The sequence below is a fragment of the Poeciliopsis prolifica genome, unplaced genomic scaffold (assembly GCF_027474105.1).
Source record: "Poeciliopsis prolifica strain line A6 unplaced genomic scaffold, Auburn_PproV2 SCAFFOLD019, whole genome shotgun sequence".
Lineage (NCBI taxonomy): Eukaryota > Metazoa > Chordata > Actinopteri > Cyprinodontiformes > Poeciliidae > Poeciliopsis > Poeciliopsis prolifica.
The window spans coordinates 7,845,341-7,865,037 of record NW_026562394.1 but is presented as its reverse complement, the minus strand read 5'-3'; the positions used below and the strand labels follow the sequence as shown (position 1 = coordinate 7,865,037).

At 38.3% G+C, this 19,697-nt stretch overlaps 1 protein-coding gene across 2 annotated transcripts; it reads left to right on the top strand.

Annotated features, from left to right (window-relative positions):
• Positions 1-1,317: 1,317 nt before the first annotated feature.
• Positions 1,318-18,526, top strand: LOC129368872 (flotillin-2a). Of its 2 annotated transcripts, none has more exons than XM_055044039.1 (11): positions 1,318-1,548; positions 4,897-4,978; positions 6,769-6,859; positions 11,334-11,457; positions 12,730-12,848; positions 12,965-13,078; positions 13,167-13,286; positions 13,378-13,592; positions 13,937-14,120; positions 14,866-15,015; positions 16,059-18,526. In XM_055044039.1, the coding sequence occupies exons 1-11, from the start codon at positions 1,500-1,502 to the stop codon at positions 16,107-16,109; spliced, it is 1,299 nt and encodes a 432-aa protein (XP_054900014.1). In that variant the 5' UTR covers positions 1,318-1,499; the 3' UTR covers positions 16,110-18,526. The 2 variants fall into 2 exon arrangements, with proteins under 2 accessions (XP_054900014.1, XP_054900013.1); XM_055044038.1 differs by lacking the exon at positions 6,769-6,859 and adding an exon at positions 7,215-7,305 and having other exon boundaries at positions 1,319-1,548.
• Positions 18,527-19,697: the final 1,171 nt, after the last annotated feature.

The following is a 19,697-nucleotide window of genomic DNA, read 5'->3' as shown; positions in this document are numbered from 1 at the left end:
TGGAAAATGATCACACGGCCACAAACTTCAGTGTATTTTAAGGTATTGTGACATGAACAGTTTAAAAATTATACAGGCTTTTCACATTGTTTTTTCTTTTCCAATAAAAGGGTGGTTAGGATTGGTCAAGGGTCTGAATCTGTTGCCTTTGTGTTTGTTTTCAGTCTACTTTAGCATTGTGTTCTGCTCTGTGTTGGTCTTTCACATAAAACCCCCCATAAACGACACTGAATCGTGCGGTTGTGATGTGACAAAATGCGAAAATATTCAAGGGGTGTAAATACTGCGATTGTACAAAAGAATATCACCTTCTATTCTACTACTGTAAAGCCTAACCATTAGGCTTTTATTTAAATTCAGCTCTTTCATCGGATGTTGAATACAATTTTTCTTTAGCCGCATCACCAGATATTAAAAGAACCATCCTGGAGTCTGTGAAAATGCTGATGTTTTATTTTTGGATAAGAGGGGGGAAAAAATAAAAATAAATCAAGCCTCTGGAGCATGGATACACAATAGGAACGTCACAGATTCTCAGGACCTCTGTGCCACAGCCAACCCTGGTGGAAGCTGGAGAATGATGCAACAAGTAATTTGATAGATGGAGGAGAGGCAGTGAGGATGGTGAGCGGTGGAGCTGGGCCGCAGACGCTGCACAAACAAATACAAACACACATGCTTCAGCCATTTAGGAAGGTGATTTGTGTCATGCTGAATGTGGCCCTAAGGTATTAAATTAAATTAAGCCGCATGCAATACTTAAATGTGCCAAAATGAGAAATAAATAAATAAAAATAGTCCCAGTTCTGCACATCTCTTAGTTAAAAAAAAGATGTGCAAGCAATAGATTTTTGCATTGTTTTTGTTTGCAATGTTTATAACATAGAAATCAAAAGCTTTCTAGTTGTCAAAATCCTCCACAATATTTGTTAGATGTCTTTTTTTTTCAGTTTTATCTGTAGCAGCTCCTTCCTCCTCCGTTTACACAATTGATCTTGGGTGACACATATGTCATGTGAGAACTCATGAACACAAGTCCCCTCTTGTAAAGTAACAGGGATCCTGTTTAGAATTCCTTGTGCGGATATTTACACTACCACGCCCACAGTGGTCGACCCAGTAATCCTGGATGGGAGTGGTAGCTGTTTCAGTCAGTCAAGTTAACGCGAAACCAAACAAAAAACACAACGTCGAGGCGTTCAGAATAATCTACCTCAAAAAAGCGTTACCCAGGAAGACTTTTATTTTGTAAGTACGCAGCGGAAGTACTCCAGCTTCCGCGTTGAAAGACGTATCCTCCGGTTCTCCATTTTGGAAAAAAAAAAAGTGAAAAAGGGGGAAAAGAAAAAAAAAAACCCTCCTCCCGTATTTTACGGTAGGGGCGTGAAGAGGGCTGCGCTTAAAGCGACGGACTGAAGTTTACAAACAAAAATATTTGTGTTTTTTTTTGTATGTTTTAAGGCGGTGTGGACTCACGTTTTTTGTTTTGAGTCGACAAAATGGGAAATTGCCACACGGTCGGACCGAACGAGGCCCTCGTTGTTTCAGGTAACGTGAACGTTTCTGTGACGCCGTGTTTTCCCGTCACTCTCTCGATACAGCACACTTTACGAGAAGCTATGAAATAACACCGAAGCTAGCTTAACGGTTACATTATTTGCTCCTTTTTTAATTAGAAAAAAAGAAAATCAAAGCGCTCCCGTTGGACAAAATCCCCGAGTATTATAAATTGTGTGACAACAAATGAATGCCTTCGGTTTATTTTAAGTCCACATATTCTCCCCCGTTCCTTCTAAAGCGGAAATGGCAGGTTTAATGATTGTTTGAATTTAATATATAATTATTTTGCGACTGGGACGATCATGTCCGCCATATTTTCGCGTATGTACAGTGTGTTCCCATAGCAATATTCCCTCGATGTTTTAATGCAGTGCGATCTGCTCAAGATGTTTAAAAAGTCCTCATTTCATCTATATTACATCCCTGCAGTATGTGGCAAATAGATTTAATAATTTTTGGTTGCAGCCATTTTCCTTTATATGTATTATTAACTTTTAGAATGGGTTACTTTGCTCAAATTAAGCAGCTATTTTGTTCATACACTGTGCATAATAAAAGTAGATTTAAGAGCAATAAATGTTGAGCATAATTGTATGTTTTCCCATAAAAAAATATGGTGCTGCTCTCCTGAAGAAAGAGAGGTAATTAAATTAGGAGGGCGGGTACATTACACTATACTGACTCTGTCTGGTCTGCAGAGCTCATGTTTCTTAAGCCCCTGACATTGGGCTCTATATATATATCTATATATCTATGTATATATAGATGTATATATAGATGTATACATAGATATATATGGCTCTCTTTACAGAGAGAAATATATGTGTGTATCAAGTTCATAAATGCAAAATTGGAGTCAAACACAAAACTTGTTCTGAACAAAATCAGACAAAGATTGCTATTTTCACCCTGTCAGACAAAGATACACTTTTCTAATTGATGTCAACTACCAATTCTGATTTTAATTGATTACTTTTTCCCCCATAAGGACTATAATACGGTATTTATGTGAGAAAAAAAAAGTAGTAATTTTGAAGGAATTGCATTTTTTTTGTCGAATTTGTTATCCATAGAAACGTGCAAAGTGCATGGTGGTGGTTGACCCTTTTTATAGACTTGAAATAGAGAGAGCTTTAAGTTGTGATGCATTCAGTAAATTGGAAAACAAATGTTTTATGTATTGTGGTAAAATTGGCCAATAGTTTGGTGTAATTTCAAGCCTGCCTTGCGCTTGTATTACATTCATGGATGTGAGCAAGAAAATTGTTCATAGCAAAATGTTACTGTCACGGTATAAACACCAATGGTATCAGGGAGTTTTTGATCTTTGAAACTAATATTTTAAAACCTCTCTGTTTCTTCACACTTGTGGCAGATCCATGGTTTGCTGAAACCTTTGGTTGGGTTTGTTGTACAGATTTTCTGCCCCTTTTACTGAATCTGTGAGGGCCTCTTCCTCACTCACTCACTCACTCATTTAAGCTTCATTGTGAAAACAAAACATTTACCAGCAGCATGAAACATTGGAGCTTGAGACTAGAGCTGAGTAAAATGATAAGCTCCACATTTGAAACCAGGACTAGTTGATATAGAAAATAAGCATTTTCTAGCTTCTTGAAAGGAGAGGATGTGTAGTTTATTATCAGATATGTGTGGTGCAGTGATGTGTGGTGAGGTTTATAGCTGGTGAGGCACCGATTTAGTCACAAGTATATTTACAAATATAGACCCCCTGCATGTTATTGATTACATAAGGACATTTTGTGCATGCGGACAAAGCTGCACAAAATAGAACAATTCTTTTACATCTCATTCATAGCCGTGCTGCCGCCGTAGAATAAGTCCGTTAGCTCAATCAAACGTAGACATGTAGATATTATTAATTTCATGCTGTGCGCTACAGAAAAAAGAAAAACCGTTAACATACAACTCAAAACCATTTCGAGTTGAATGTTCCCTGACATTGTAGAATCACAATGTCTGGGATTATGAGCGCCCCCTGCCATGAGGCAAGCGAACTGCCTGAAACTCATTACACACACAGTTGGTGACAAGAACACTGTACATTATACATGAGCTAAATTATGGAAAATCAGTTCACATATTACATGTTTTTTAACCACTTTATTGGCGACGTACAGACAGGAGGAACATGTTCTCATATAATGCCAGTCAGCGAGAAGCTGTTCACCGGCTTCCGAGCATTTGAATGGGAAAATGCGAAAATACAGTGATTTTAAAAAAAAAAAAATCAAAACTGTTTAAGCTAAATACAAAATAAATACTTTACAGTCAAACCACAGGGTGAAAATAGCAATCAAATTATTTTATCATTATATATTATTATTTTTATATTATTTTCACTCTGTAAATTCCATGTTATTAACCAGGAACCCTCCCTCCCCCTGCTGTCTAAATCGGTTTGTAGCTGGTGTGTTTCTATCGGTGACCTGAGCAGTTAGCATTATACTTAAAATTTAAGGTAAAAGAGAGTGTCCTTGCATGAGTATGACTACAGCCACTATTAGTTTCTGAATTCCCTTTGAAGTTCAGGTTTTTGGAAATGACCCTTTGTCCAACAGTGACACTTCTGCCTGTGACATGACATGTCACAAGAACAGTTACGAAGAGTCTTTGGTCCTTGTGCGACAGCTGAAGATGTGTGGGCCAGTAGGTCCTGCAATTATCGGTTGTGTCAGTCGTGTTTTTTGAGACTGTAAATATAGATCTCCCTTTCCTTTGCCTGTCAGTTAACGTGTGACAGCTGGGAATGTCACACTAAAGAGTCCAGATTAAATCAGTCTGAAAGGCCGTGGCTTGTTTTGCTATTGGCACGTTTCCCAACTCGAAAGATTCCAAACTTATTGTAAATGTTGTCTTGATTTAGCGTCGAGGCGACAAGGTCAGACAATCGTGTGGAATGTTTGTCATCAAATCACAAGGTGCAAGACTTTTGCAGGCTGTTTTACCTCAACTAGTGCAACCTCAAATTATTTAGCGAGATGAAACGACTCTGTGAAAATCAACGGCAACGGAACTTGTGGGAACTGCAGGTGAAATGAGAAATGAAGTGCGAGACACCTTTCTGCTCACAAACTTCCCCTTTAACTCATTCTGCTAAAAGGGGGGGAAAAAAAACAAAAGTTTATGTATTGACTGTTTGTTTGTTTTTTTTCAAAAGCACATTATTATTTCTGGATTGAAAATGTTCTTCGGGATTTCGATTTAGAACGTTTTGAAGTAGTCGTCTAAAAAATTAGAACATACCAGCTGTGTTTTATATTTGGATATTTTACATGATGACAACCATGTGCCCCCTCTTCAATGTGTGTAAAGGTGGCTGCTGTGGCTCGGATCAGAAGACGTATGTCGTGGGGGGCTGGGCTTGGGCCTGGTGGCTCATCTCTGACATCCAGAGGTAAGAACCTGTCTCATAACAGAGGCTCATTTCCTGATTGTGTTGTCAGAGCACGAGGCCATAAACTGTCCACATCAGAGACCTGTCTTATGACTAAGAATAACTGCTTTAACTGGCTATTTATTTCTAGGGTCAACTAAAAAGAAGTATCCAAACAACTTTCACTCATGTTATTATCAAGATCAAATGGATTTTGATATAATTTTACTAAATTATACTTTCTCTTTATTAACATAAATATTTGTTTATATGATTACATAATTGTTTTTTAATAATTAGATTTCTTCTCTCCCATTCATGTTCTTTACACCATGTTAAATCTTTCCATTCTCAGTGACCGTTCTTATTTGCATTCTTCTAAATTTACATAAAATCAGATTAAAGGCGAGTCTTGTTTATGCAGCACATTGGGAGGACGAATCTTCTGTTGCCGTTGTGGGTCATGAACTTGTAGTTCCTGTTAACAACGTTATTAAAAAAATCCTGCAGTGGAGTTGGCAAATACATAATTTGGATGAACTACTTTGCATTATTATTTAGTTATGAAGGTTTGGTTATTAGATTAAGTAAATTGTTGGTTTATTAAATAGAGTTTTTTCCTGCACTGTGTTTGCCATGTTTTTGTTTATAGAAAAACCATCTGATTTAATTGCTAAACTACAACAGATGTCAGTAACATTTGCTGACTTTAGAAGAATCTGATATTTAACCAGTTTGTCCTTTTTGCAGTTTTAGTCATTTTTCTACTTGAGTTTTTTCCACTGGAAAAGAAAACTGCCTGCCTTAAGATATTTCAACAGTTTTTCTAATCTCTTTAAAGATTGCCATAAAATGTAGCCATAGTTTGATTGACTATTATTTTCCAACAGAATCTCACTCAGAGTGGTTTTAATTTTTTTTTTTATCAGGGGTTATAACAACATAAGCTCTTATCAGAATTATAATTCTTGTTTCCTAAAATGAATCTGAAATGCGAGATTAAAAAAAGACAAATTAATCTTAGTTTACTTTTACATAAAAAAATACAATACTTTTATTTCCTATTTAGAAATAATCTAAAAATGAAAGTGACTCTATCTTCCATGTTTGAGTTTCCAGTTGTAAATGGCTTTATAATTTGTCTGCCTCGCTCCTTGTGTGTGCTTATCTAACAGGCTTTGCTTTGTCTTTGATCAGCCTGTCTCAGCATTAAAACCTAAAGTCCCTCGTTTCACATTAAGTGCTGCTTTTTGTCTGTGATTGCTCGGAAACCTGAGGATAGACCAAACCTAAACGATGATGCGACATTCAGATTTAAACCGTCCCAGAGATTCTTCACTGTCTTCAGCTTCTGTTTTATTTTAATGTGCATCCCATACTATGTGCTTAAAGTTCTGTTTGTACCATGTAGCATAGAGGGCATTCTGAAGTAGTGGGAGCCTGACTTCCTGTTTAAATGCAGCAATTATCTTAATGCTCAAGGATCTGACTCATTGATCCAGCTGGAAAGTACTGTAGGTTGAGCTGCAAGCAGGCTCTTATTTCCAGCTCTGACACTTTAAACAAAAAATATAATCAAAATAGGATCAGCTAGAAATATTAAATTGGCTTTTTAATTTATGATGCTCTCTTTTGATTAACTGTCAGAATGAAATCTGGTAAGAAAAAGGCAAAGTTGTGCAGTGTGTTTGCCCCCGTCTCCCTTCCCTCTTTTACTTGTCGATGGTTATTGACGTTCCTAACAACTGTTGTCCAACTTACTGTTTTGCCTATGCTATACCCGCTGCCTGCCTGCCTGCCTGTCTGCATAGAATGTCTCTGGAGATTATGACCATCCTCTGTCGCTGTGAGAATATCGAAACCTCGGAGGGTGTTCCCTTGGCTGTGACAGGGGTGGCTCAGGTAATGCACTTGAACAGGTCCAAAAAAGGCCAAAGACAGGCAAAGGAGAATGGTGCCACTAACAAACTAGCCAATAAAATCTCTGTTTGGCCACTAATGGGGGATCTGAAGAGTTCAGTGCCAAAGAAAGTTGTGCTGCATTTCCTCTTGCGTAATCCTGAATTACATCAGAATTCGAAGGAGTCTGAATTCTGCATTAAGTGTCTTGTTGCTCTGCTGCTGGTGATCTGGAGTCCTTGGGTGAATGGTTTCACTTTTGTTCCTTTTTTGTTGTGTGTAATCTGTCCCTTCCGTTCATTTCCTCTCCCTGCATACATGTCAAATTTTATTTTATATTTTTTCACATTCTTCACAGGATAACGCTTGAGATTATGACCCTGCAGCCCAAGTGTGAGGATGTAGAGACAGCGGAGGGTGTAGCTATAACTGTCACTGGGGTGGCTCAGGTAAATCATCACACTTTTCTGGGAATGCCAGATCAGACTCCACTAACCCCTCTACCCATACCTTCCTTTCTTTGGCAGGAAAGCCAGAAATCAAAGCAGACGAGGAGTTTTATGTACAGATTTCAAGATTCACTCAGACTTTGGGCTAAATTGTTTGCATGATTTTATATTATCCCAAAACAGAATGCATCGAGCTGAAATCCCCTGATTAGCTGCATACAGTGTTATGTTTATGCTCATTTCAGGGCTGTAATGTTTTATTTAAAGGTAAATGATCCACAGTGAAAATATCCAAAACTTTAAAGCTTACATAGGCAGCAGATTTTTGTGAATTTTCCTTTATTCTCAATGCTTATTTCTACCATGTGGTAGAAATAAGCATCAATAAGCTGCCCCAAGAAAACTGAGAGACAGTGTTAGTAAGTTTCTTTCACCTCAACTTGAATCCAAAGGAAAAGCATTTTTCTGACTACAGTGTATGGCCATGTGCCAGTTTTCCATTACATGGTACGGTATTGACTATTTTAGCTTGAAATAGAGTGGGCACTTTGTGTACTGAAACCAAAGTAGGATAAAGCAAAACTAATGAGGTATTTACTTTACAGTTTTTTTCCTCTTACCTACCTGGATTCAAATTCTCTTCAGGCTTTCAAGGCATTTTGCTAAAACTGTGACGGCCTCATTTTGTTTGCCTCTAATCTGCATGTAATCTGCTGGAAACCAACTGTGAGGTTTTAAAAGCTTTTATTTTTCTTCTATTTTTTTGTTATTGTAGCCAGCAAAACCTTCCAGGAATCCAATTATAATGTCTAGGTGTGCCCCGATCAGAATCTTTTTACAGTAGAGAAATTCAATCCGACACCGCATTTAATAACTCAGTAGGTTTAAAGTGCAGAAAGATACTTTGTTTTATCACCCTTATGTGGTGTATGTAAGTACTATAATTATGTTCTTAATTTACTGCAGCCTCTGTTTTTCTTGGTACCAACAGGTATTATCTGTCAAAGGGAGTTTCTGCAGGATTATCTTTTGTATCTAAATAATTAGATGTATAAAGCTGCTGTTGAGCAAAGGCAGTTAGCTAAAGTGCTGAGCTAATGCTAGCATTTGTACTCTTGATCAATGTTTGATAATTCAGCTTGTAAAATTTTAATCAAATTCCAGTTAATGGAGAAATTTTACTAAAGAAAACAAAATTTTTTCTCATTCCCTATAAATGTAGCACTTTGCTTTGTATATCATAAAATGAAATTATGTTTTAGCTGCTTTGTACAGAGTTTTCCTTTCTATCCCTGCTGCTGAAGCTGCAGCAGCAGGCGTAGTCTCTATTGCACTATGAACATAATTGTAAAGGGTGGGAAAAAAAAAAATACATCAGTTAAATTTTGCAGTCCGTGTGCAAAAATTTACTGCATATATTCGTTGGAGTACATACATTAATAAGTGTTATTCAAATCCTTCTCTGTTGCTTTTTCACAAAGTGATTAAGTTCGGTATCTACTTCCTACTCCTTCATAATTCTTAGTTTTAAAATGCACATCCAAAGTGGAGGTGTGTGAAATGTTATTGCATTCAGGGAAGTGTGTGTTTTCTCAAAAGAATTTAAAAAAGCCTTGAGCACACTGAGAGAATAAACAGCTTATTCTGCCAACAACAAGAGGATACTGTGAGAAGCAAAGCAGGAAATCGTTGTCATGTTGATCTATGAACACGGTCGAACCATACCATGGAGTGGAAAATCACTGTCAGTCTAAAACACGAACCAGTCAGAGGGCTTATTTACCAACACAAAAAGCAATAAAGACCCTAAACTACATTGGATTGTAATTCAGTTTGTGTTGAGTCTTTATATTAGACTCTCAGGTCATTCACACTTTGTTTGAAACAGCATCAGCCCGGACTTGTTCAGTGCCAAAATACGGTTTTTGTTTGAAAACAAAGACAATATTAAAGACAAAATCCACTATCTTTTTAAGGTCATGCTGTGACAGATCCATAAATGCTGTGGGCACACTATTATTTTTGTGTGTTGTAAAAACAAAATTCAAATCCATCAAGATCTCGGTGGTGACAGACGTACTGTTTGACTATCTAAAGGCAAACCATGTCTTTGTTGTCTGAGCTCGTGAGAAACCAGTTTAACTACTTCTGCTTAGGATCAAATTTCCTTTTTCCAAGAGCCTGTGATCCATGTTGTGACATCACTAAAGACATGTTTTTGATTTGTTCTTAGAGCCTCGCTTTAGTCTAATATGGTCAAAATAAACCACATGGCCAAACAGGAGGAAAGCCATCACTGTGTCATTTAAAACAGGACATACTATGTTAATATGTTACTGATTTTGTACTAAAATGTTTTTTACAACCACTCTGTTGCACTAGGTTTCTGATTTTAGACAGATTAAAAATCTACTTTGTTCAAGAAGCAAACCTGTCAGCTTCCCGAGGGATGCTAGTGGATTTTCTCTTTAAAACTGTGAAACACTGTTGGCAGCATTTTTTTTCTCCAAATGATATCCATCTCTTTGTTTCATTTTCTTTCTTCCCGTCTGCATGACAGAGTGAGATTATAAAATCTCTGTTCTAGCCACAGCGATGAGACTGTTCCCTTTTCCGTTTCCCTAGCTGTAACTGACAATGAGCCCACTGTCTGCTGCTAAACAACTCCTCTCACTCTCACAGTTTAACCCAGCGGCTCATCCTGGGAACCATTTGATTGGCCCAACCTAATCCAGAGCCATTGTGGCGTTTTCCAAGGCAACAAGTCATAAGTTCCTCCACAGTTTAACATGTCTGGATTTGAGGAGTTCAACATGCTGAGAGTCATAATGTCCATGTTGAGATTGGACTTTTTATTTTACTACAAATTTATTATTTGAATCTGAATATTCACCTGATTTTACATTTTCCCCTACAACCTAAATTAGTTTTGAAGTTCATTTTAAGTTTTGGAATAAGTACCTAATATGTCCGTTTTTAATAAGACATAAGTTGGAGGAACAAAAAGATGGTGTCGCATAACAGATAGGAAGGTTTCCATCACAACTCACAAGTCCTTGTGTAAGCCTGAGTCGTGGCACAGCTCCCCCTGCTGTCTGTTTGCGCCGGCATGTATGTGTTGATGTGGTGGGCTTGCGGCCTCCTCTGTTTGCAGACAGAGTTTCCTTGGAATGACGACCATCTTTTCCTGACTTTGTGTTTCCCTCATTTCTGGAGTGGAGTGCATGTTGTAAAGCAAAACCATGTGCAGACCTCTCGCCTAAGGACCCAGCTCACTGTCTTTTGTATTGTTTCAGCTCCTGTGGACGACATTATCAGGCTAAATCTTTTAGATGACCTTTGAATGCCTTCATTTTCTAGATCTCAGGTTAAATGCAGTTTCTTTATGAGTTGTCTTTTAAATGATTTACATTGTTTGCAGCTTTGTGAGCAGAGTGCAGTTATTACTCAAAGGTAAAACTAAATATACTCTATTTAAATGACATTTTAAACTAAATCTCTGCTAATCTTTTGATTAGGTAAGTAGATTTGGAGTAAAATGTAGCTTTATATGTGGTATTTTTATTGTAAAGTGCTCGTAATTTAAAAATGAGTTGGATTTTGATTCAGAAAGTCACAAAGATAAAGTCTGGCCATGTAATTTGGTTTTATATATACCAAAAACGCATTAACTTTGGGGATTCATGTGGAAATAGTTTTGAACAAACCCATTTCAATGTGGAGGAATGATATTTTGCAGCCCGCCGTCAGTTGTAAAAAGTTTAAAACGTCTTTCAAAAACTCACTATTCGTGCATTCATGTCACTGAGCTGAGTAACGTCGCCAGTTTTATCACCTTTTCTGTGATGATTCACTGCGTTCAGTCACCTGTTTGTAATACCCCAGTGATGACGTGAAAGTGAATATGGAAGGACGGTGTGTGTTTGCCCGCAGATAGCAGAAAAGCTAACACGTTTTCATGCATGCCGCTCGCTCCCGGGCTTGTGAATATGTGTTCAGCTGACAATCTGTGTCCATGCTGGCACTAGGTGAAGGTGATGACGGAAAACGAACTGCTGGGCTTCGCCTGTGAACAGTTCCTGGGGAAGTCTGTGATGGAGATCAAGAGCGTCATCCTGCAGACCCTGGAGGGTCACCTGCGTGCCATCCTTGGTGGGTTTTTCCTCAAGTTGAGATGGCTGTTTTCAGTGTCTGAACTGTTAGCCCTGTTAAAAACACAAACTACATGGTAGTTTAACTGGATTTTATGCGATAAGGTAGCACAGAATCATGTTTATCTCTGAAATGGATGGATTCAAAATGCTTTTTGTTTTTTTTTTTTAATAAATACGTGTTAAAAACGTTCAGTGTACTTTAGGGCTGAAGATCTATACGTCATTAATATCAGTATAATAATGGTAATAATAAGGCATATTGTCTGATACGATGTTCAATCATTTCATCAAAAGCTGACACAGAACTGCACAGCATTCTGGGAGATGCAGGAAGAGGAAAGACTGCAGGACTTTTTGGGGAGTGTGTTAATTGGTTTATCACATTAAAAGACAAAAAGATCAGATGGATTACTGTCACAAAGTCTCCATTGGGTTTTTGTCTGGACTGTGACTGCTACTTTAAGGTCACAAAATTCAATCAATTAAAAACGCAAAAATAACGTAGATTTTTTTTAAAATTATTTGTTTTATTTATGTTTGTTTTACCTGCTCAACAATAAACTTTTTTTTTTTTAATGAAATCTGCATATCATTAAAGAGCCAAAACATTAAAACGACTTTGGACTTTTGAAAAACAGACAATTTCCAAATCTTTTTGGTTGTCAATTCTTTTCTATATTGTTGGTCTTTTTTTTTTTACTTTGGACCCATGTGGTTAAAATGTCGTATGTTTTGCTAGTGGAATAGTTTGGAGTTTTGAAGTTTGGTTCTATGCAGGAGTTATTGGCTGTAAATAGCTTACCTGTAGTAGATAGAGAATTACTAAAGGAGATCAATGGAGGCTTCTCAACAAAGGGGATTCCAGCCAGTTATCACATTTAAGTTAGAGTGAAGGAGTAATATTTAAAAATTCCTCAGTCTTTCAGATTATCACTCAGGTTGTTACTAGCTTGAAATAATCTACTTTATAGGTTAGATGGTTAAATGTCCTAGTAAAAGGGTGAATAGTAAGTACATTTTATTAAAGTAGCACCTTTCTCAGACAGCAGTCACAGTAAAAATAGTAAAAAAAACAACAACAAAAAACTAGAGGCAATAAGATGCAAAGAAATACATTAAATCTAAGCTCATTTATGCTGCGAGAACATGTGTTTTCTGATTTAGTTTCTAGTGCAAATATAGTACAATCGAAGTAATTAAAACTAACTTACAAGTACAAGCTTGTTTTAAAGCACTTAATTAAGGCCATAATGATCCCTTTGATCTTCAGGTACCCTCACAGTTGAACAGATTTACCAGGACAGAGACAAGTTTGCGTCTCTGGTGAGGGAGGTGGCTGCTCCTGATGTTGGCCGAATGGGCATCGAGATCCTCAGCTTCACCATCAAGGTGTGTATCGGGTTGATTGTCTGGTTTTGTTGGGCTTTAATTCTGCTTGCCACACCCACGGAATATTCCCACCACTTACTGTTTTGAGCCTCTCTGTTTATTTTCCCTGCTGACAGGATGTTTACGATAAAGTGGAGTACCTGAGCTCCCTGGGGAAAACGCAGACAGCCGCAGTGCAGAGGGACGCAGACATCGGCGTGGCAGAGGCAGAGAGAGATGCAGGCATCAGGGTAAGACGAGCTTCAAGAAGAAGATGCCTTTCCCATCCGCCGATCGTCTTCATTTAACCGTTTGTAATTTTTCTTCTTTTGTTTTCAGGAAGCTGAGTGTAAGAAAGAAATGATGGACGTCAAATTCGTCGCAGACACAAAGATGGCCGACTCCAAACGAGAGCTGGAGATGCAGAAAGCCTCCTTCAACCAGGAAGTGAACACAAAGGTATCGAGTGCAACACATTCTGTAAAATTCAAAACAGACGACTGACATTCTAGAGGTAGTTCCCAAAAAAACAACCTAATATCCCTTGCAGAAAGCAGAGGCTCAGCTGGCGTATGAGCTGCAGGCGGCCAAGGAGCAGCAGAAGATCCGTCTGGAGGAGATCGAGATCGAGGTGGTGCAGAGGAAGAAGCAGATCACTATCGAGGAGAAGGAGATCGATCGAACTGAAAAGGAGCTCATTGCAACCGTGAGGAGACCTGCAGAGGCTGAAGCCTACAAGATGCAGCAGCTGGCCGAGGGACAGAAGTACGTTTCATTTAGTTTTACACAGCCCGGGAATTAATGGACTCATTTTTTGTGAAACAATCATTTTGCTTTTCTAGCTGTGTTTAAAGTTGTCTGTGCTTAATCTAGACTAACTTACACTGCAAAAGCACAAAATCTCACCAAGTTATTTTGGTCTAGTTTCCAGTGAAAATATTGTTGTGCCCTTAAACTAACTGGAGCCTCCCTCTAAACACTAAAATAAGCATTTGTGCCAACACAGTTACATTTGGTTGTATGTAGAGAAGTCGTTTGGCATATGGCAGAGGCCTGCCAACATTACCAGTCACTCGTGACCCATTTCTGCTTCCGGTGTCTCATCCCAGGATCAAGAAGGTGCTGACGGCGCAGGCAGAAGCTGAGAAGATCCGTTGCATTGGTGAGGCTGAAGCAGCTTCTATTGAAGCTGTGGGCAAAGCAGAGGCTGAGAAGATGAGGCTGAAGGCTGAAGCCTACCAGCAGTACGGAGAAGCTGCCAAGACGGCGCTGGTGCTGGACGCTCTGCCTAAGGTCTGCGCTACGCCATTATTTACATCTGGGTCTCAGTCTGTCTTAACCCTCAGAACATTTCTCTTCTACTCATGTATTTCTTGGTCACTGCAGTAAGTCGACTTGTAAATTATATTCATTTCAGTCCGTTGCTCAGTATGTTTTGTTCACGTAACGTAGCCGTTTATGCTAATGTAGCATTAAATCAGTTCCATGTTGCACGAACCGATTGCCATGTAAACCAGCATTTAATGTAGGGCTGAAACGATTGATCGTAATCGATTCCATTTTGGAGAAATTATCAACTGATTTACAAATCTGTTAATCATTAACTGGAGCACACAGACAAAAAGAAAAAAAAAGAACATACTCGAAGCAGTAATCAAGCTAAAACTGCAAAAATTGTACACATTTTGAATTTTAGATTAAAAAGGCCTGTGTCTGTGATTAAGCTCTATTAAAACTCTGCCAGCTCTCAAGTGGCGTAGTTTTAGCCGCACCTGGTTCAAAGTCTGCAGCAAAAAAAAATCCCTTTAAGCACCTTTTGCTGACAAATAACTAATCAGTTAATCCCAAAAAAATAATCTCCAGAATAATCCGTAACTAATACAATCATCATATGAGTCCCTGAATGAATGTGTCTCTTGTTAAATTGAAGTGGAACATGTTGATGTTTCTCTTCCATTCAAACATATCCTTCTGATTCCCTCCAGTGGATGCCGGTCCAGTGCTGGAGGCTTTAACGTTTTCCTTGTGTGTTTTGCAGATTACCAGTAAGGTGGCTGCTCCTCTGGCCAAGACCAGCGAGATCGTCATCCTGAGTGGCGAAGGCAGCCGCGTCACCGGAGAGGTGACTCGACTTCTAGCTGAACTCCCCGTCTCCGTCAACGCCCTCACTGGGGTAGATCTGACCAAGGTGAGCGCTCCAGTCTTCCTCTGTCCCTTTGCTTCACCTGATCTGCCTTAACTCAACGTTTTGTCTCGACGATTAGTCATTTATTTACCTTTTTTTTTTTTTTTCTTGTGGAAAGATGTTCCATTACGAGCTAAAACCAAAGAGGTTTGTGACGCGTTTTCAAACTCAGATTTATTTATTTTTTTGTAGGGCTTTGATCAGATTGATCCAATTTCTGTTTTTTTATTCAAAATCATCCGAAGGCATTCAGAATATTTCTTTCTAGCCTATGAGTCATGAACAGGTAAATACAGTTTTGGAAAGTGCTTGATTTCTGTATAAAGTCCTAGAGAGCTCTTGAGATCCAAACTGTACAGTTTTGCAATAAAGTCCAAATTTGGAGAATGTTATTTACAGTTGAAATCGGATATTTTCACACACCTAATAGAAAGACACGTGAACATACATTTAACTTAGTCTGAAGTTCAATCAGACTAAACTTCTCTTGTTTTAGATCAGTGGAGAATTAGCTAAATTATTTCTATTTGCTAAATGCAGGAAAACCTTGTGAGAACATTTTTTTAGAGATGCTTTTGTAACATTCTTTGTATATTGTGTTCAATCATTTAATCTGAGCAGGAAAGTAATTTACCTTAGCATGATTTTTAGCATGAATTGATTTAATTTAGTGAATATTTATTATTCTTAGCGGCTCAATCACTGATTGATCTGTGTAACAGAATAATAGTTTATACGTGAGGAATTTTTGTTAAATTTTGTATAGGGTTTGTGAGAGAGATATTTCAAAATCTTTGTTTACCAAGACTGTAGAATACAATTCAAATTAATAACACATTATTAATAACAGTAATGGATTATATTGTATAAAAGGGAAGTGTTAGTTTGCCTGGTTTTTATCTCCAAAGTGCAGTGCTGGAAAAAGTTTGCAAACTTACCTGAATATCCTTGAAAGGTCCTTGAGTTTCAAGGCTTCTATGTACATGATAGAAGAAAATCAGTTTCCATGCTCCACATTTATTGCAACAATCCTTCTGATCCCACAGATCCCTCTGCTCCAGAAGATGACCGGCCCACAATGCCAAGCGGCTGTGTGATGTATGAGACAGTGAGGCCTGAAGCATGAAGACGCTTCTCAGTCAGATAATCCCTCGTTGCAACTGCCTTCAACCAGAAATACTTGACACCAACCAAGTTTTTTTTTGTTTTGTTTTTTTCAAACAATTTTTAAGTGAATTTTAGTTTTGTATAGGAAAAAGAAATATTGGCATCAAGCTGTATCTAAGCTTGGTTTTAGTTCGTCCTCATTCTCCTTAGCTAAGATGCTGCTGCTTATTCACTTCTACATGGTATCCAAAACAGAGCAGAGTGTTTAAAGATCCAGAGATGTATTCCAGTCCAGATCAGAGCCAGATTCCCGCTGGAGTGAAAGACTATCCAAGTCGGGCGCCGTGACGCTGCTTCACCTCTGGAAGCTGTGCGGCGATGCGGCTGCTGCCTCTTCCTGTCTGTCGTTGATGATGAGTATCCTAGCTCCGACTTGATCTCTTCCACCTCCTCTGAGTGTAAGACGTGGATTTTTGAATCGGCCGTCTGACCATCCTCACTGCGGTTTATCATGTTGCCCGTCTGTTTCCCATGTCTGGTGCCTGATCAAACCTCCGCGCACTAATTTGGATTTATGCCGGTCAAACATGGATGGAGTTTATTTTCTTTCAAACGTGGTTACAGTAAATCTGGTAGGGTTTTTTTTTCTTTTCTCTCACTTTTATCACACGTTTGAACACACTTGCACCTGCGAAGCGAGAAGAAAGCCATACATAGCCTTAAAGGAGACCCTGGATCCCAGCTGGGGCTGCTGAAACCTTTTCTATTACCTCAAGTAGCTAAACGTTAGGCTGCCATTTCATTTCTCCTCTGTTCGTCTTCCTTATTTCCCCCCCTTTGAAGCGGCGTACGCATCATGAGTAATCGCATGGTGAATCCCACGCTGAAAAAGCAGAAATGAAATGTCACGAGTTGGAAAACAAGCATGTGATCAGTTTGGCAACACTTCACATGACATCTGCGCTTTGTTGCTCTTTTGATTGGTGGATCTGATGAATGACTGAGTTTGAGCAGCTGGACCCAAAAATACAAATTGCCTCCGATCCACTTCTTGTCATCATGTCAGACCCTAGCGATTGTGATGTAAATGTTCTGGTTTTAATACCGTAAAGATTGTTAGTCAGGTTGATGTTTTCTGAAGGGTTAGCTGAAACTGAAAGGGAGGCTAGCTTGTAGTTGTTACATAATGTCAGAAATCTAAAACTTTGTAATCATCTGTGTTGTCCAGCATACTGTGAATGTTTGGCCTGCCTTTTATTATTGTCGTTTATTTGTTTTTTGTTTGTTTTTTTGGTAAATGGCCGATGAACCACTTTGAGAGGAGCTTAACGACGACTTTCCGAGTTTGTGACCATAAACATTTTTCTTACATTCTGCCTCTGACTTTTGTACTTTCTGTGAAGTTTTAAGACCCTTTGTTTTGTTTTTGTTTTCTAACACGCTCTGAGCGTTTTTACGCCTGAACAGATCCAGGAATCGCATTCGCGCGCTAAAATCTTGTCGCGTTCTCCTCTTTCGTTTGTCGGCCAGTGCAGTGGCTTTCAGCCGTTCCCAGGAAGTGAGTCATTCCGACCCGGCGGGTGAGAATGGATCGTTTTCCTGTCAGCGAGAATCATTCAAAGACTCTGATGTCATTCGGCTGCACATTAAATAATTGGCAGCTCTCTCCCCCTCTGTCATTCTTCGGTCACATTATGTCTCACCGGTTTCTAACAGTCACACTTTTTATGTTAAAGGTTGTATAAAAAAATAAAAATAAAAAATACATATCTATGTTATAATCTTACCTATATTTGTTGTAATTCTGTGCAGCAACGACGCACATTTTCACTCAACAGAACCTCTTTGTGATACTTGTTTAATTTTAGGAAATTAGATTTCCTTAGTGCCTTTGTTGAAGTAACGAGCTCCGTGCAGACTATCACCTCAGAGTAGTGACAGGATTTTTGTTTAAAAATGTGCTTTCGCCTAATCTTGTAGATAAAAATGAACTTGAATATATAGCTAAATTGTTATTAAATAAGTCTATATACGTTTAAAAAAAAAAAAAAAAAAAGGTTTTATTTTGAAACTTTTGACCCCATCGGTTGTTTTGGCCATCATATTTGTGCCAAAGAATGCAAAATCCATTGACTAATCAGATGCAACTTATTGTGACTTGGTGTATGTAGCCTTTGAGAAAGAAATGAAAATACACCAAAAAAAAACATTTTCAAACTATGCCTTAACTCTCATCTCCGTGTGAAACACGTCTATTGTCATCTATTCTGTCTGTTGATGCTTTCGTTCGGTTTTATTTCGCGGCTTCTCGTGTGCTGTAAGGAGAAGCCGCGCAGCATGGAGTATTAAGCATGTGTTCATGTTATTCTGTGTTGAGTCACTCTAATATAAAGTTATATCACCTTCAGTCTGTCTCTGTGTTCAGTTTCTCTTATGAACGTAATTAAAATGAATTAAATCATTTGTACAATTCCCTAATAAAGTTCATATTGATCCTTCACAGGATAACTTATTTATTGCATTCTGACAGAGCCGTCATATCCAGTTCAGGCCAGTAGAGGTCACTGCAGGGACATTTTTTTTAAACACTTTTCCGAGTGTTATGAAGATGGATGGAACCACTAGTCTGTTATTTGAAGAGTTTCTAGGCGCCTTTTATCTGTGAAGTTAACTCACCAAACGATTTATTTTGACAGTTCTTCTTACTTTAATGCGAGTGGAGCTCAGACGATCCCCATCAGTAAATGTACTGGAGAAGAAGAAGAAGAAGAAGACTTGGATAACACTGAAATTGAAGTAGAACGCAATCTTGGTATTTCTCCAAGTGGCATCAGCCAAAAATGTGGAGAAAAAAAATTATAAAAAAAAAAAAAAACTTTAAGAACTTACTCACATAATGCTTGATGTCAAGAATCTTTTTAAGCAAGCATTTTGAGGATTGACCAAAACCTTTGCTAGACCTGAAGTCGTCCTGTTGCTGCATTATGCCGATTTGTGATCGTCATTTCTTGTGACATTTGTACGGCTGAGAAAGGACATTTCCTCAACTTCACTTTGATCAAACTATAAAATGAACAGTTTGTCGAGGAGCTTTTCCACCAACCAGAGTGCGCATCGTTACTTTCCGGATTAAAACCTTAATTCTGGATTACATTTATTGTCTTTGTACAGTTAGCGGCTCTTAACTATGGAAGAAATTAAAAACACATTTCATGCTGGTGGATGATGATCAGATCATAAAAGCACAAAATGCAACAAGAGTCAGGAACGGGACACGAACCAACCACGGTGGGGATTTTTTATTTTTTAGATTTTATGTTTTTTATTCAGCCTATTGATCAGATATGCAGGCTGGAAATAGTTCCTAAATTTTAGAAGCAGGATAATTTGTTCTGTCTGCTAAATGGCAAAAAGGTCAAAGTTGGGGGTCATACGTCAACATATTTTGAGATCTTCAGAAATCAAGCTGACAAAAATTGTGGCAGCTATTTGTGTTATACACAATAAGTTGGCTGTTGATGCCATCTTTGTAATAACAAATGTGAAATAAATACAGTTTTACGATATTAATATGGGAA

Bases quoted from the DNA above. Each gene is read 5' to 3' on its own strand.
- LOC129368872 (XM_055044039.1), top strand. From the start codon at position 1,500: ATGGGAAATTGCCACACGGTCGGACCGAACGAGGCCCTCGTTGTTTCA. The intron at 4,979-6,768 runs GTAAGAACCTGT...CTGTCTGCATAG, and splicing joins CTCATCTCTGACATCCAGAG to AATGTCTCTGGAGATTATGA. The intron at 15,016-16,058 runs GTGAGCGCTCCA...CTGATCCCACAG, and splicing joins CTGGGGTAGATCTGACCAAG to ATCCCTCTGCTCCAGAAGAT.